The following is a 14,346-nucleotide window of genomic DNA, read 5'->3' as shown; positions in this document are numbered from 1 at the left end:
ATACTTTTAATCTACAAGTTCCTTATTGTCATCTCTTCTTATTTTTTTCTTGCAGTTTAAGCTTTGGATAGAAGATGTGTGTAGTTGTCCACCGTCTAGGTTTGGGGGACTGCCTGCCTGTAGTGTTACTTGGCATGCTCTCTGACTTCTACTTAGAAGTAGAGGCTGGGGGCTGGGGATTTAGCTCAGCGGCAAAGCGCCTGCCTGGCAAGTGCAAGGTCGTGAGTTCGGTTCCCGGTACCGGAGAAAAACCAAAAAAAAAAAAAAAAAAAAAAAAAAAAAAAAAAGAAGTAGAGGCTGACTGGGGAGACGGGAGAGACTGTTGTATATAAGGTTTTATGTATGGATATAAAGTCCCATCAGCGGCAGCAGAGAAAAGAGTTCAATACCTTCAGAGAGCAGTCAGGTATTCTAGAATTCTTCATCTGCTTCAAAGAAGGTGTCAGGGAATGTATATAGGGACAGGGAAGTGTCCTCACAGAAGCAGAGGGCGCTGGATTTCATGCAGGGCTGACCCTATGCTGGAGAGACATTGAAGAAGAAACCCTTTGTCTTAGGAAGTGGTGCTCTTGCCATAAACTTGAATTTCAATTAAGGAAAGCAAATGGAGTGTGAAAGATGGAAGGATGGGGAAGCTGCTTTATAATGTTAAGAAAATAGTTGCTAAAGAAGATGAGAGAAGACAGTATGGAATTGATTGGAGGCACAAAATAAAATTGGGAGGGGAGCATGAGAAGTATGAGGAAGAAAAGATTAATGCAAAGATTTAGGTATTAATCATGTCATTGATAATACTGACACTATACTCTATATGTTAGGTATGGCTTGCTGAGATTGCTGATACATTATCTCATTTAAAGATGGGGTAGATATTATTTTTATGCCCAGTTTTTGGATAAACAAGTTACATTCTGGGGGAGTTAAGCGATTTATGCATGGTCACACAGTGTTTAGAGACAGAATGGAATTAAGTGGTCTCCAGTAAAAACCAGGTGACTCTGTGTCAGAGGAGATAGAGTACTTTTGGAGTCTAGGCCTCCCAGGTGTTGGTACTTGGTAGTCTCAAGGTCATCTGTCTGCTCTGCAGTCTTAGAAGGTATTAAAATGTTAGAATGGTTCATCCTAAGTAGTGAGCTTCAACTGTGATGTGGACACTTTCCCTCTAGTGGTGGCAGACATAGATTACACTGTGCTATTTTTCTTTCTTCTTAAATCTCTGCATGGTTTACTGAGTAAAAGTTGTTTCCTACTTCATTCATTCATTCATTCATTCACTCATTTGATCAAGAGATACTGATTGAGCACCTATTATGCATCAGGCACTGTTCCATTCATGGGAGAGAAAGTCACAGTCTCATGTAGCTGATCATTTGCGGCAGAGATCAGAAAATATACAGTAATAAATAAATGTACAGTATAAATGGAAAATAAGCTGGGTAAAAGTACAGAGCTGGGTAGGGAAGGAAGACATTGCATATCTGTGTAGCACCTGTCACAACTTACTCTTTGGCTCAGAAAAAATGCCCACATCTTCTCCCTGGTAGATCTGGGAAGAAAGACAGATTTAGTTAAATCTCCCCTAGAGAAGTATCTTAAGTTTCGGAGACAACATCAGGTTTGTGAGGACTATTACATTGGACCTTTGTTTCTGCTGACTAAGAGGGTAGGTCATGATTTACAATTCCTAAAATTATAAAATATTTTTTCCTGGATTGACTTTTTCATTAAGTGTCAGGACTCTAAATGGGATTAACTCAAGTTAGGAAAACTTACATGCATATTCAGACTGATTTGGTGGTTCACTTAGCACAAAGCAGTACTGATAGCCACTAAGTTTGGGGTTTTTACAAATTTGTTTTCTTTCTTGGCTCTGATTCAATTAAAACAAGTTAGAAATATTTATGAATAAACCTGGCACAGTAGTGTGGTTATAGAAAATTCTGCCCATAGGCCACTGTAGGCCAACATATTCCCCATTTTTAATAGCAGTTAACATCAAGGCACTTGTAGAAAGGAACAGTTATAAATCTGAGAGATTCATTTAGGTATTTTTTGATTTTTCTTGTTATCACTTTTCTCGTCAATAACAATAACACTAAGACATATATTAAAGTTAAATTCTTACATCCTGTGTGATAAGGAAGTGCTGGATTTAGGTTTATTCAGACTTAAGCCATAATGCAGTCAAAATTTCAGTGCCCAAATCTGGGGAAGAAAAGAACTTCTTATCCCTGAGTGGGAAAGTCTACAGATGGATCCTTGTGGAATAGGAACCAAAGACTAGCAGAACCAGGACAGCAATGAGAGGCTGGCCTTTTAAGGTTAAGCATATGTATTTAGACAGATTCACTTCTAACACTGTCCACCAAGACCACGTTTTTACACAAGCTCACCAATTCCTTATGTTTATTTTTCTGCCACAGACAATTTCTCAGATGGATCTTAGTACTGAGTTGAGGGTGAAACGATATTGACCAAGTTGATTAGTTCCAGACAAGCTTTTCCATTAATGAGTGGAGTATCCCACCCCACCTGAATCATTTGGCACGTAGCAAGGCAGGGGCTGGGACATGAGATTCTCTCTAAAATACACAAAGGTTGGCATTGTGTCCCTGACCATCCCCCACCCCAGCAGGGATGGAGAAGGCTCTTCAGTCTTTTCTCTCTTGTCGGATGTCTGTGGACCTACCCGTAGCATTTTGTCAAACACACCCAAGGTAGAGGTTCCAAACAGAAAGATGACATGGTGCCCAGAGCCTTTCATGAAACCAATTTCAAGTGAAAGGCAGCAGTTTCTTCCACCCTTTTTCGTCACCCCATTCCTGTGCCTCCCTGGACTTGGCATGTTGGGTGCAATCTTATCAGGGCCGGATGTTGTGTTTCGACTGTGGAAAGGATTCCACTTCCTCGGCTTCCACCCTCAGGGTTCCTGGGCTAGGGCTTGTCTTCCCCACCTGCCTCCCTCTGCTGCCATCACGCCACCTCGCTCAGCTCAGCTCAGCTCTGACCCTGCCTGGGCCTGACCTGGCTTGCCCTTCCTCACTGCCCTACAAATCAGCTCCACTTTCTCTCGGTGATGACATCTGCCTGCAAATGAGTCAGCCGGAGTGGAAGTGTCAGTTTGAGTAAAGGGATGTTTTCTGTCTCACAATAAGGGAGTAAAAGTATTGTCCCGCTAAAACAAAGTGGAAAACCAACAGCAAAAACTCTAACTCTCACTTACAAATAAGAAGAGACTTTGTGGAAAGCTCATTAAAAGCTTTGTCTTTAACAGAAATATTGTAGAAGTTGAGCGAAGGGTGGTGAGCTCTTTGCAGAGGCTTCTGGCAAACACAGGCCCTGAATGTGTAAGACGGCCTTTTAAGCTGCTAGGCAGAGAAACTGACAGGGGTGCACCAAAGCTCCTGCGGGTGCATGTGCGTGTGTGCCAGCGAGTGTGTCTGCGAGCACACGCACACGTCACACAGAGTGGCTGGAGATGAGGGTGGGTTAAGGGGGTGCTTTCAGTCCCACACCAGGAGGATCCCACAGGGCTGGGAGAGAGGGTCTGAAGATGGCTACTACTCTTCTTGATCCTTTAGCTTGATTTCCCTACCTATATTTCATTTTATATCTTCATCTTATTCCATCATCTAAGGTTTGGATTCCTCTTTTTTCTTTCAATCTATCCTCAAGCTTGTTTCTTTCCCCAGCCAGCGTATGTACCAGGAAGAGACAGCAAATCAGTTCTCCCATATCCATCCTCGTCCCTTTGTGCCTTTTGCTACATCCAAGGTACAAAACTCCATTTGTGGTGCAGGTCATCTTTTATCTTCTTGATTTATAGGTAGTTTATAAGCACTGGTGGCAGAGTGCCACTGTCTGTGACCTGGTACAGTTACAAATTTATGGTCTTCGAAAGCAGCTGAATTTTCAATGCATTCACCAAAGCAAAAATAGCCCTGAAGATTAAATTGGCAACTATTACAAGAGGTGAGAGAAGTCAGCACCAAATCTGGACACAAGTCTGTTTAAACAAAGGGCAGATGAGACTTTAAAAGCTAGGGTAGAATATCATAGGACATCTGTGGATGCTAGTTGGCTTTACAAATGGAAAAGGTGATTTTTTTCTTGTCTTCATAATAGAGATGGCATAAGAAGTCAGAGCAAGGCTTATGCCCGGTGAAGTTAGGCTCCCACCAAACTGCAGAGCTGAGAGAGATGGCACTTTTTTTGATGACTGTATTTCCAAGAGCTGACTCTTATCTTAGGTCCTTTTGATGTTATAAAGCTGGCAGGTGGCTTTTCAAAAACTTTCTGTTTAAAATTGGAATGGAAAGAATTTCCAAAGAAAGGTTTTCTAAAGCAGTTGCTTTGAGGAAAGGGAAGCCAGAGACTCAGAGGCAGGGAGAAGCCTGTGTGAAGGTGGGTCAGGCTAAGCCCAACTGCAGGGTGACTGTCTTGGTTCCTTTTCTCTCTTGCTGAGACAAAACCCCCAATGCTCAAGATTAAGGAAGAAAAGGTTCATTTAGTTCACAGTTTGTGGAGGTTTCAGTCCATAGCCAGCTGGCTCCAAGGCAGGTTGGCATGGCACAAGGGCAAAGAATTCAAGGCAGCAGAAGACAGCAAAAGTATAAAAGCAAAAGTGGAGAAGGAAGCCTCTTTCCCTCCCTTATACTGTAAGTAGGCTTCCACCTCCTAGGGCAGGTATAGCACTTACACTATCTTGGTCCCTCCTCTTGGACAGAATGATGATGTTTACAAAGTAAACAGCTGGCCACCCACTCAGTTGTTCAGTTAAACTTCTAAACTTCTCAAGTTGACACACTGTATCAACCTTTACAATTCACCTCTTGTCAACTTGGCAACTAGTCACATTTCTTTAAACAGGTTTTCAGATACAAAGACATGGTTATTCTTATCATTTTATAGCTTGAGCATTATAATACAGGTTTAACAGTCTTTAAGAACCAGTAGTAATTCTATCAACATTAATTACATTAGAACCATAGCATTCTGACCTTTGACTCCAAAAGAGTCATGCACATCCCTTTATGCAAAAGACATTTAGTCCATCTGCAAGAGTTGCCAGAGTCCTAACAGTTTCAGCATTGTGAAAATTCCAAGTCCCACGTCCTCCAAGATATAAGGCAAACTCTTAGCTGCAAGCTCCTGCACAAATGAAAGGTTAGTAAACACTTCCAACATTCAATGGCACAAGATGAACATTTTCATTCTAAAAGTTACAAACAGGGTGATACAAAGGATTGAGACCAAAGCAAGCCCAAAATCTAGCAGGGCAAACATTAAGTCCTGTAGATCCCTTTGTAGCACCTGAGGCAATCCGTGGCAAACTGTGAGCTCCAAAGAGCTTGAGTGACTCCACCCCTATGCCACTTCTGGTGATTATAACTCTCACAGCTTCTCTCTTAGGCCTGCTTTGTTTCCTTCTTGCAGCTTTCCTTAGATCATCCCCATTTCTGGGTTTTCCAAATTTCTGAGGTCTCCACTGCACCTTCAGCTTCACACTCACAGCTTAACACACTACCCTCTGAAGGACACACTGCCTGGCCTCCCAGGCCTTCTGTAATTGTGGTGGAAGCCTTCTTAAACCCATAACTATTGCATTCTGTGTGCATTTAAAACAAGTGCCATGTGGATGATGCCAAGGTCTGCTGCCAGCTGTAGCAGTAGTCAGGTTTTCATCTCTCTTGGCTGTAGGGATCAGGTTCCTGGATTGCTGGGCACTCTGAATCCAATTTTGAGGAACAAATTTTCTATGCTGCCAACATTCTGGAAAATGGTATGGCCATTGCCATTCTGGAACATGGCTCTCTGCAGCTTTCTCCTCAGAGCAAAGTCTCACTTTTGCAGTTTTGAGGCAAAACTGCTTCCTGTCATGCCCTCAGGCCATCTTTTATATTCTGTTTCTTCTCAGCAATTGAGATCTCCTCTGTTCTCTCTTTTCAGTCCATAGCTTTACTGGAGATTCCTTTCTGGGCAAACTCACAATGTTTTAAATCATCCTGCTGGGCTCTTTCCTCTTGATTCTCAGCATAGATCTGGTTAAAAGCCCCTAACAATAGCCATACCACAGCCTCAACATTAGGCTACCTTAAAATTTCTTCTGCCAGATTAATTAATCTGCTGCTCTTAATCTCAGTCTCAGACAAAGTCCCTGGACAGGAACAAAATGAAGACAAATTATCTGCCAAGCTATAATACATATTGTCTGGACTCCAACAGCAAATGCAGTCTTTCTTCTCAGCAGAAACCTCTGAAGCCTGATCTTTACTGGTAGGATTTCTATCAGACTTCTGGTCTTCTAAGCTCTGACCAGAACCTCCCATACAGAATAGGCTAAGATGTTCTAGTTCTACTCTTTCAGGTGACATCTCTGAATCTTTCTCAACTCTTCCCACAATCCATTCTCAAAGGCTCTTGAACCACATTTTCAGGTACAGTCACAGCAATGACCCCCCTTCTCTGGTACCAAATTCTGTCTTGGTTCCTCTTCTCTTCTTGCTGAGATAAAATACCTGATGCCCAAAATTAGGGAAGGAAAAGTGTATTTAGAGCACTGTTTGTGGAGGTTTCAGTATGTAATCAGCTGGCTCCAAGGCAGGGTGGCATGATGCAGGGGCAGCAGTTCAAGGTGGCAGAAGACAGCAAAAAATAATAAGAGCAAAAGGGGCAAAGCAAGCCTCTTTTTCTCCTTTATATTGTAAGCAGGCTCCCCCTGCCCACGGGTATAGCACTCACACCATCTCGGTGCCCTCCTCTTGCACAGTATGAAGATGTTTACAAAGTGAGGACCCTGGTTACCTGCTGAGTAGCTTAGTTAATCTTCTAAACTTCTCAAGCTATACAATGTATCAACCATTACAGTGGTCTTGGGAACTTGGGCAGCTTTTAGGTGATCTCCACAGCTTCTCTTTGATACCCACTCCAGTCTGGGGCTTGTTTTGGAGCTGCCAGGGGAGCTATGCAGTTCCCTGTGGAGCAGCCCTCTTGGGGAGCCTCATGTCCTTGTCATCAGAACACAGAGATCTTATTACAGGTGTCCTCCCAACCCTGTGCACTTACCTTGAGTAATGAATGGACTTTGTCTTAGCCCAAGGCAGATTCTCCTCTTGATCCTTCTCATAGTCATTCTCTTTTTTGAGATCTTAACTCTTTCAGTATTTTTCTCTTCTGTGTCTCTTTTCCTTTCTCCTTCTCCTCTGCTCCTTTTCCTCCTTCCTGATTTACAACACACTGTAATACCTTCTCCCTGCTAGTCTTTGAATCTGAACTACCCCTCAAAAGCCCAGCATGCACTAAGGCTTAGTGCCCCACTTGGCACTATTGGGAAACAATGGAAACTCTAAGAGGTGGGGCCTGGTGGGAAGGCTTCTAGTCCTTGAAGGGAATTTCATGACCCTATCCCCTCCCTCCCTCTCTCTTCTTCCTGGCCATGGAGTAAGCTACTGTCAGTTGCTCCTACCATAATGTGCCATTACAGACCTGAAGCAACAGAGTGTGGACTGACTTCTCTAAAAACTAAACCAAAAAGAACCAAAGTTCTCTTAAAACTAAACCAAAACTAAACAAAGAACTAACTTTCTCTCTTTCTCTCTCATTTTTCCTTCCTTCCTTCCTTCCTTCCTTCCTTCCTTCCTTCCTTCCTTCCTTCCTTCCTTCCTTCCTTCCTTCTTTCCTTCCTTCCTTCCTTCCTTCCTCTCTCTGTCTCTTTCTCTGTCTCTTTTCTTGTTTTTGAGACAAGGTCTCGCTACACAGTCCAGGTTGTCCTCAAATTTATAGCACATTTCAGTTATGGAAAGCTGATTAACGCATTTTCAAACCTCACCTTGAGGCTGAGACTCCTTGGATGCTTACAGGTCACCTGACTGCATGCAAGTCTATCAGTCCCTCTACTTATCAACTGCTTGTGCAGACCCTCAAAGTCGTCTGCTAGTTCCTTACCCTTGGCTCTCCAACCCATTGCTAACCTGGCACTGCCCCTCTGAAGTAACTGTAATAGCTGTCATTTCTGCTCTTGGCTTCCATGGTTCAGTGTTCTCACTCCCTTTCTGCAGATATCACCTCCTGAGATGTTTTCCAAACATTCTCTTCCCATTAGAACGCACCACACATACCTCTGCCATATATATGACCCAGTATTGACCTTGCCTTTCTCAGGATTATAAATTGCTCTTGGGTTCCCATCACCTACCAAGCCTTAAGCCTGGGCTATGAGGTCCTTCCTGACGCGATTGAGTCTGCCTCTCAATCACTCATGTGTTCCACACAGTCCATGCACGGTGGCTTCCTTTTCATGTCACAGGCGTAGTTCAGTGTTTTCTCTATATAACTTCACCTAGAACACCTCCTGTAGCATGACATAGAGGAGACCCAGCTCATGTGCTTGAGTGCCTATGTGGCTCGTTCTCAGACTGGTCCTGACAAAGCTCCCCCCTTATCCCCTTAGATGCATGACACATGTGTCTCTCTGAAGGGTGGAGCATGGACCTTGTTCTCCCACACATGCCCACATATGTGTACCTCAACTCTGCACAATATTGTGTTCTTTCTTGTGAAAATATTCCATTGTCTCTACCTCTTCCCATTTCTTGAAATGCCTAATCTTCCTCTTCCCCTAGATGCTCTTTGGATAATTTGGAATGGCTACAAAAACTATTTGATGAAGCCAGGTGTGGTGGTGCACACCTTAAATCCCAGCATTTGGGAGGCTGGGGCAGGAGGATTTCCTTGAGTTTGAGGCCCATCTGGGCTACCTAAGCTAGTTCAAGGCCAGGCTGCACTACATAGGGAGACCCTGTCTCAAAAAAGTAACAAGAAACAAAACCAAACAAGAAAGCTATGTGATGGCTTTCAGGAGAACCAGTGCTCTTATATATAACTAGGAGAAGTGTAACTCAGTAGAAAATTCCCAAAAAGATTTCAGATTACATTAAAAGCCTTCAAAATGTACATACATTTAATCATATTTGCATTTCTTATGAATTTATTAAGGAAATAATTGAGCAAGAGCAAAACATGTATAAATAAAAATGTTCATGATGAGTGTTGTTTGTTTGTAACAGCTTTTAAAAAACAATAGGAATATTCAACCAGGAGGGATAATTTTCCACATTATGGCTATGTACCCATCTATGTTCCGTATAGCCATGGGATTTTGTGTATCTGGTATCATCTGTGGTTATTAAAATGATCAGAATGCTTCTGTGCTGATCAGTAACATTATACTGTTTTGGATCCCAATCTCCATCCCAATACCTATCCAGAGCACGAAATGTTCTCCACAGTCCAGATGACAGAAGTGGCACTGACTGATGCAGCTGGAGTCTCAGTGTAGCAGTAGGGAATGTGTCCGATATCCATGGTTTCATGTGACTCAGATTTTACTTTGCTGCCACCTCTTGTCCTCAAATCTGTAGTCCTTACCAAAATATCTCCACATGTAGGACTTTTCTGGTACCTGACTTTAGTTGGATTTCCCAGTTATTTATTTCATAGCACATTGTTAGCATTTAGACAGACTGGTAAGCAATTCTGGTTTTACATTTGAACAATGAGATCATTCAAGTACTTATTCTGTATGCAGTCTGATTGGTGTGAGAATTCAGTGGTTTCATACTTGGAACTGTTCTTGTCACCTGGCAGGTACCCAGATGTTACCATTCCTGATATTTTCATTAGCTGTAATTATTTTGTTCCTTTTTCTACTGGCCAGCTGGTCTCTCAACCATCCCACCACTGTCAGTTCATTAAGACACAAGTTGCTTCCTCCACTGTATCCCCAGCATATGACAGTGTTCTGTGGGATCACCCATTTCCTTTTCCATAGGGAATATTCAATAATAATAAATAAAATAAAATTATTTCTCTGAAATATTAATCAGACATGTGTGAAAATATACAGGTACCCTCCAAGTATTTACACTCAAAGTTGTATAGTTTATTTTGGGGAACAAGTAGCAGTAAAATTAAAACAAAATTGCAAGTCATATCAATATAAGCATGAAAAGTAAAAGGGTGAAGATAAAAAAACTTTACATAAATCATAATATTGACCCCAACATAAAAGCAAAATAGGTGAATTTATGCACTTGATATAATTATTTTGATATATGTACATATCTTGTTAGGATAAAAGAAATGAAACATCCGGTAATCTGCAAGTTGTGAATACAAATGAACTTTTCACAAATATATGTTCACATGTCTCTAAATCTGTATACATATATAAAATCAAATTCAAAAGTATCATTTTTACACAGAATATGAAGTATGTACATAAAGAAAATTAAAATCAAAGCTAGTGGGAAATCCCATCAAGTAAAACACAATGAATAAAATTATCTTTTAGTAGCCTATATCTTCCCATATTAAAAACAAAATTAAAACTACATAAATAGTAACCCTATTTGGAAGTGAGAAATATATTTTAATTCACCTTGTTTAATTAGAAGATAGCATATATTAAATTTAAAGACAATGGCTTATAAAAAAATATAGGACAATTTTTTTATACTATAGACTACAGATACATAACTCAAATACTTACAAGGGATTTACTAAATAACCCTGAAGGAATACATTCTAGGATCCATCTGGGAGTGCATTTACTGGAAAATTTATGAGGGAATATTGCTATCAAAATTTTCATTAAAATTATACAGGTCTCTACTATATGAGAAATTTTCGCAGGATTTTCAAAATAGGTTTAAATATACAGGGTTTCTGCTCAGTGTGACTTTTTCATGTAGTTAATACAAGCTGCCCATTGAGTATTTTCCCCACATTGTTTATATTCATACAGTTCCAAATCAGGGAGACCTATGCATGAGGATTCACTATCAAATCCTTTTCCACATAGTTACTTGCATAGAGTCACTCACCTGTGTGGTTCATGTCTTTGACAATAACTCAGTGTAGTGAATTCTTTTCTACGTTGTTTATACAAACAGGCTTTTTCACGTGTGCATTTATGTCTGTGAAATACAGACTTATCAGCAAATCCTTTTCCACTTTGCTTACATACATAGTTTCTTCCCCACGTGACTTCTTTCATGTATTTTATAACTCAGTGTAGTGAATGTTTTTTCGTATTTCTTACATACAGTTTCTCACCAGTGTGGTTTCTTTCATGTATTTTACAATAACTCAGTGTAGTGAATGCTTTTCCACACTGCGTACATATATAGGCTTTCTCACCTGTGTGTGTTCGTTTATGTCTACGTAACACAGACTTATCAGCAAATCCTTTTCCACATTGTTTACACACATAGGGTTTCTCCCCAGTGTGACTTCTTTTATGAATTTTACAATAACTCAGTGTAGTGAATGCTTTTCCACATATCTCACATATATATCCTTTCTCACCTGTGTGGGTTCGTTTATGCCTACATAATACAGACATATCAGCAAATCCTTTTCCACATTGTTCACATACATAGGGTTTCTCAGCAGTGTGAATTCTTTCATGTATTTTACAATAACTCAGTGTATTGAATGCTTTTCCACATTTCTCACATACATATGGTTTCTCACCAGTGTGATTTCTTTCATGTATTTTACAAGAACTCAGTGTAGTGAATGCTTTCCCACATTGCTTACATACATAGGCTTTCTCACCCATGTGGGTTTGTTTATGTCTACAAAATGCAGATTTATCAACAAATCCTTTTCCACATTTCTCACATATATATGGATTGTCGCCAGTGTGAATTCTTTCATGTATTTTGCAATAACTCAGTGTAGTGAATGCCTTCCCACATTGCTTACATACATAGGGCTTCTCCCCATTGTGACTTCTTTCATGTTTTTTACAATTACTCACTGTAGTGAATGCTTTCCCACATTGCTTACACATATAGGCTTTCTCACCCATGTGGGTTCGTTTATGTGTATAAAATACAGACTTATCCACAAATCTTTTTCCACATTTCTCACATATATATGCTTTCTGACTATTGTGAATTCTTTCATGTTTTTTATGATTACTCAGTTTAATGAATGCTTTCCTACAATGCTTACATACATAGGGTTTCTCCCCAGTGTGAATTCTTTCATGTATTTTATAATAATTCCGTGTAGTGAATGCTTTTCCACATTTCTCACATTCATATGGTTTATCCCCGGTGTGATTTCTTTCATGTATTTTACAATAACTCAGTCTAGTAAATGTTTTCCCACAGTGTTTACATATATAGGGTTTCTCAGCTGTGTGTATTTGTTTATGTCTGTAAAATGTAGACCTATCAGTAAATCGTTTTCCACATTGCTTACATGCATAGGGTTTCTCACCAGTGTGAATTCTTTTATGGATTTTACAATAACTCAGTGTAGTGAATGCTTTTCCACATTTCTCACACACATATGGTTTCTCCCCAGTGTGACTTCTTTCATGTATTTTACAATAACTCAGCGTAGTGAATGCTTTCCCACATTGCTTACATGCATAGGGTTTCTCACCACTATGACTTCTTTCATGTTTTTTATGATTACTCAATTTAGTGAATGCTTTTCCACACTGCTTACATACATAGGGTTTCTCTCCAGTGTGAATTCTTTCATGTACTTTATAATAACTCAGTGTAGTGAATGCTTTCCCACATTTCTCACATATATACGGTTTCTCACCAGTGTGACTTCTTTCATGTATTTTACAATAATTCAGTGTAGTGAATACTTTCCCACATTGCTTACATATATAGGCATTTTTACCAGTATGGGTTAGTTTATGTCTAAGAAATATAGACTTATCAGTAAACATTGTTCCACATTGCTCACACACATAGGGTTTCTTACCAGTGTGAATAATTTCATGGATTTTAATACTACTGGGAGTGCTAGAGCCTTTTACTCTGTTCTTGCATGTAAAGGTTTCCATTCCAGGTTGAGTTCTTTCCTTGAGTTCACAGTAGGTTGTCCCACATTGCTCATATTGATAGGAGTTCTCTCCAGAATTTGTTCTTGAATGTTTCTGGAAGGACTGGAAATCACTGCAGTTTTTTCCATGTTCATTACAATTACTCAGCTTTTCATCAAATCCCACATACTCACATGGCTTCAGCCCAGTGTGAGGTAAAATGGACATGTTCAGTGATAAATGCCCAATCAGAGGCTTTCTAAAATCACGGTTTTCATCTGGCCTTGCAGCAGCCTGTTGCATCTCCACATTCTCATCTGAAGTCCAAAGGAAGGTGTTTCCAAGTTGATTCCAAGCTTGATTCTGACAGAATTTCACTACCTCTTTACTTCTTAGATTTCTGGAGTAATATTTGTATTCTTCTTCAAATTGCTGGTTACCCCAGGTCTTTCCTATAGCAGTCATATTCATAAATGTTTCCCACATCACATCTCTGTAGAGCTTCTTTTGGGATGGATTCAGCAGAGCCCATTCCTCCATGGTGAAGTTTACAGCTACATCCTCCAGGGTCACTGCCTCCATTGCGTGGGTTGATGGTCTCCTAGGATCCTTCTAATGCAGCTCACAGCCAGTAGAAATTACAGAAAATGGTGGTCCAGTCAGGGGGGGTATCAGCAACACACTCAGTCTGCAGTGTGGCGCCATCACACCCCATCCAAGTATTTACAGTATGATCTTAAATAGTATAGAAAAATATATTTATATGCATAGAATACAATAAAAAGGGAAAGAATAATTTAATTCCCTTTTAATCCTAGCCTTTGGGATAATAGGTAAATTTGTTTTTCTTTTTAAGATGTCATTCTTGTTTGAAAAATTCTGTGCCATGTACAGAATTAATTTCCTAATCATAAAAGTTCTTCAAAAGGAATGTTATGTAAAATTTCTATGCTATATGTACACTTTGTAAAATTACAGGGTACCTACAGAACTATTGGTGAATTTAACAGGACAGAACTGTTTCAGCTTCAGACAAAAAGCCAGGCACCTAGGTGAGATTTAACAAAGTACCATATGCCAACCCTCTTTGTGTCCTCCAATTAAAAAAAAAAAAGTTAAATTAGGCTAATCCTGGTGGCATTGAAGAAAATTAGATGACTATCTTTTCTGTTAGCACCTTCAGAGAAAAATTCTTCCTGTGGTAAGAAAGCCATCTGCTTTCAGCCTTTAATTGGATTTTGTCTAGGGCTGAATGAACCTGAAATAGTGCTTCTCCACAGTGCTTGTTAAAAATAGAAATCCCTTGGTATTCAGACATAATAGGCCTGGAGTGGAACCAAGCGTCTGTACCAGCTGATGCCCATGATTAGGTGAGTCTGGCTTCTGGACACGGCCTGTGGGAGAGGAATCAGGCCCGCTCATCCATGCGCAGGTCCAGATCAGCCTGCAGAGGTCTTATCTGGATGGAACCTCTAAGGTGGAAAGGTGAT

General features: G+C 40.3%; 1 protein-coding gene across 1 annotated transcript; it reads right to left on the bottom strand.

The window, feature by feature from the left end:
• Nucleotides 1-10,345: 10,345 nt before the first annotated feature.
• On the bottom strand, nt 10,346-13,533 carry LOC102006869 (zinc finger protein 14-like). The gene has a single exon (XM_005395440.2). It carries the CDS (start codon nt 13,436-13,438, stop codon nt 11,069-11,071), a length of 2,370 nt encoding a protein of 789 aa, XP_005395497.1. The 5' UTR covers nt 13,439-13,533; the 3' UTR covers nt 10,346-11,068.
• Nucleotides 13,534-14,346: the final 813 nt, after the last annotated feature.

This window comes from Chinchilla lanigera, unplaced genomic scaffold (assembly GCF_000276665.1).
Source record: "Chinchilla lanigera isolate Chin_1 unplaced genomic scaffold, ChiLan1.0 scaffold00052, whole genome shotgun sequence".
In the NCBI taxonomy this organism is placed as follows: Eukaryota; Metazoa; Chordata; class Mammalia; order Rodentia; family Chinchillidae; genus Chinchilla; species Chinchilla lanigera.
Note: the sequence above shows the minus strand (reverse complement) of the source record. Positions and strands in the feature narration are given on the sequence as shown.

What these genes read in the sequence shown, in the direction of transcription:
- LOC102006869 (XM_005395440.2), bottom strand. Translation starts at nt 13,438, where the DNA reads ATGGAGGCAGTGACCCTGGAGGATGTAGCTGTAAACTTCACCATGGAG.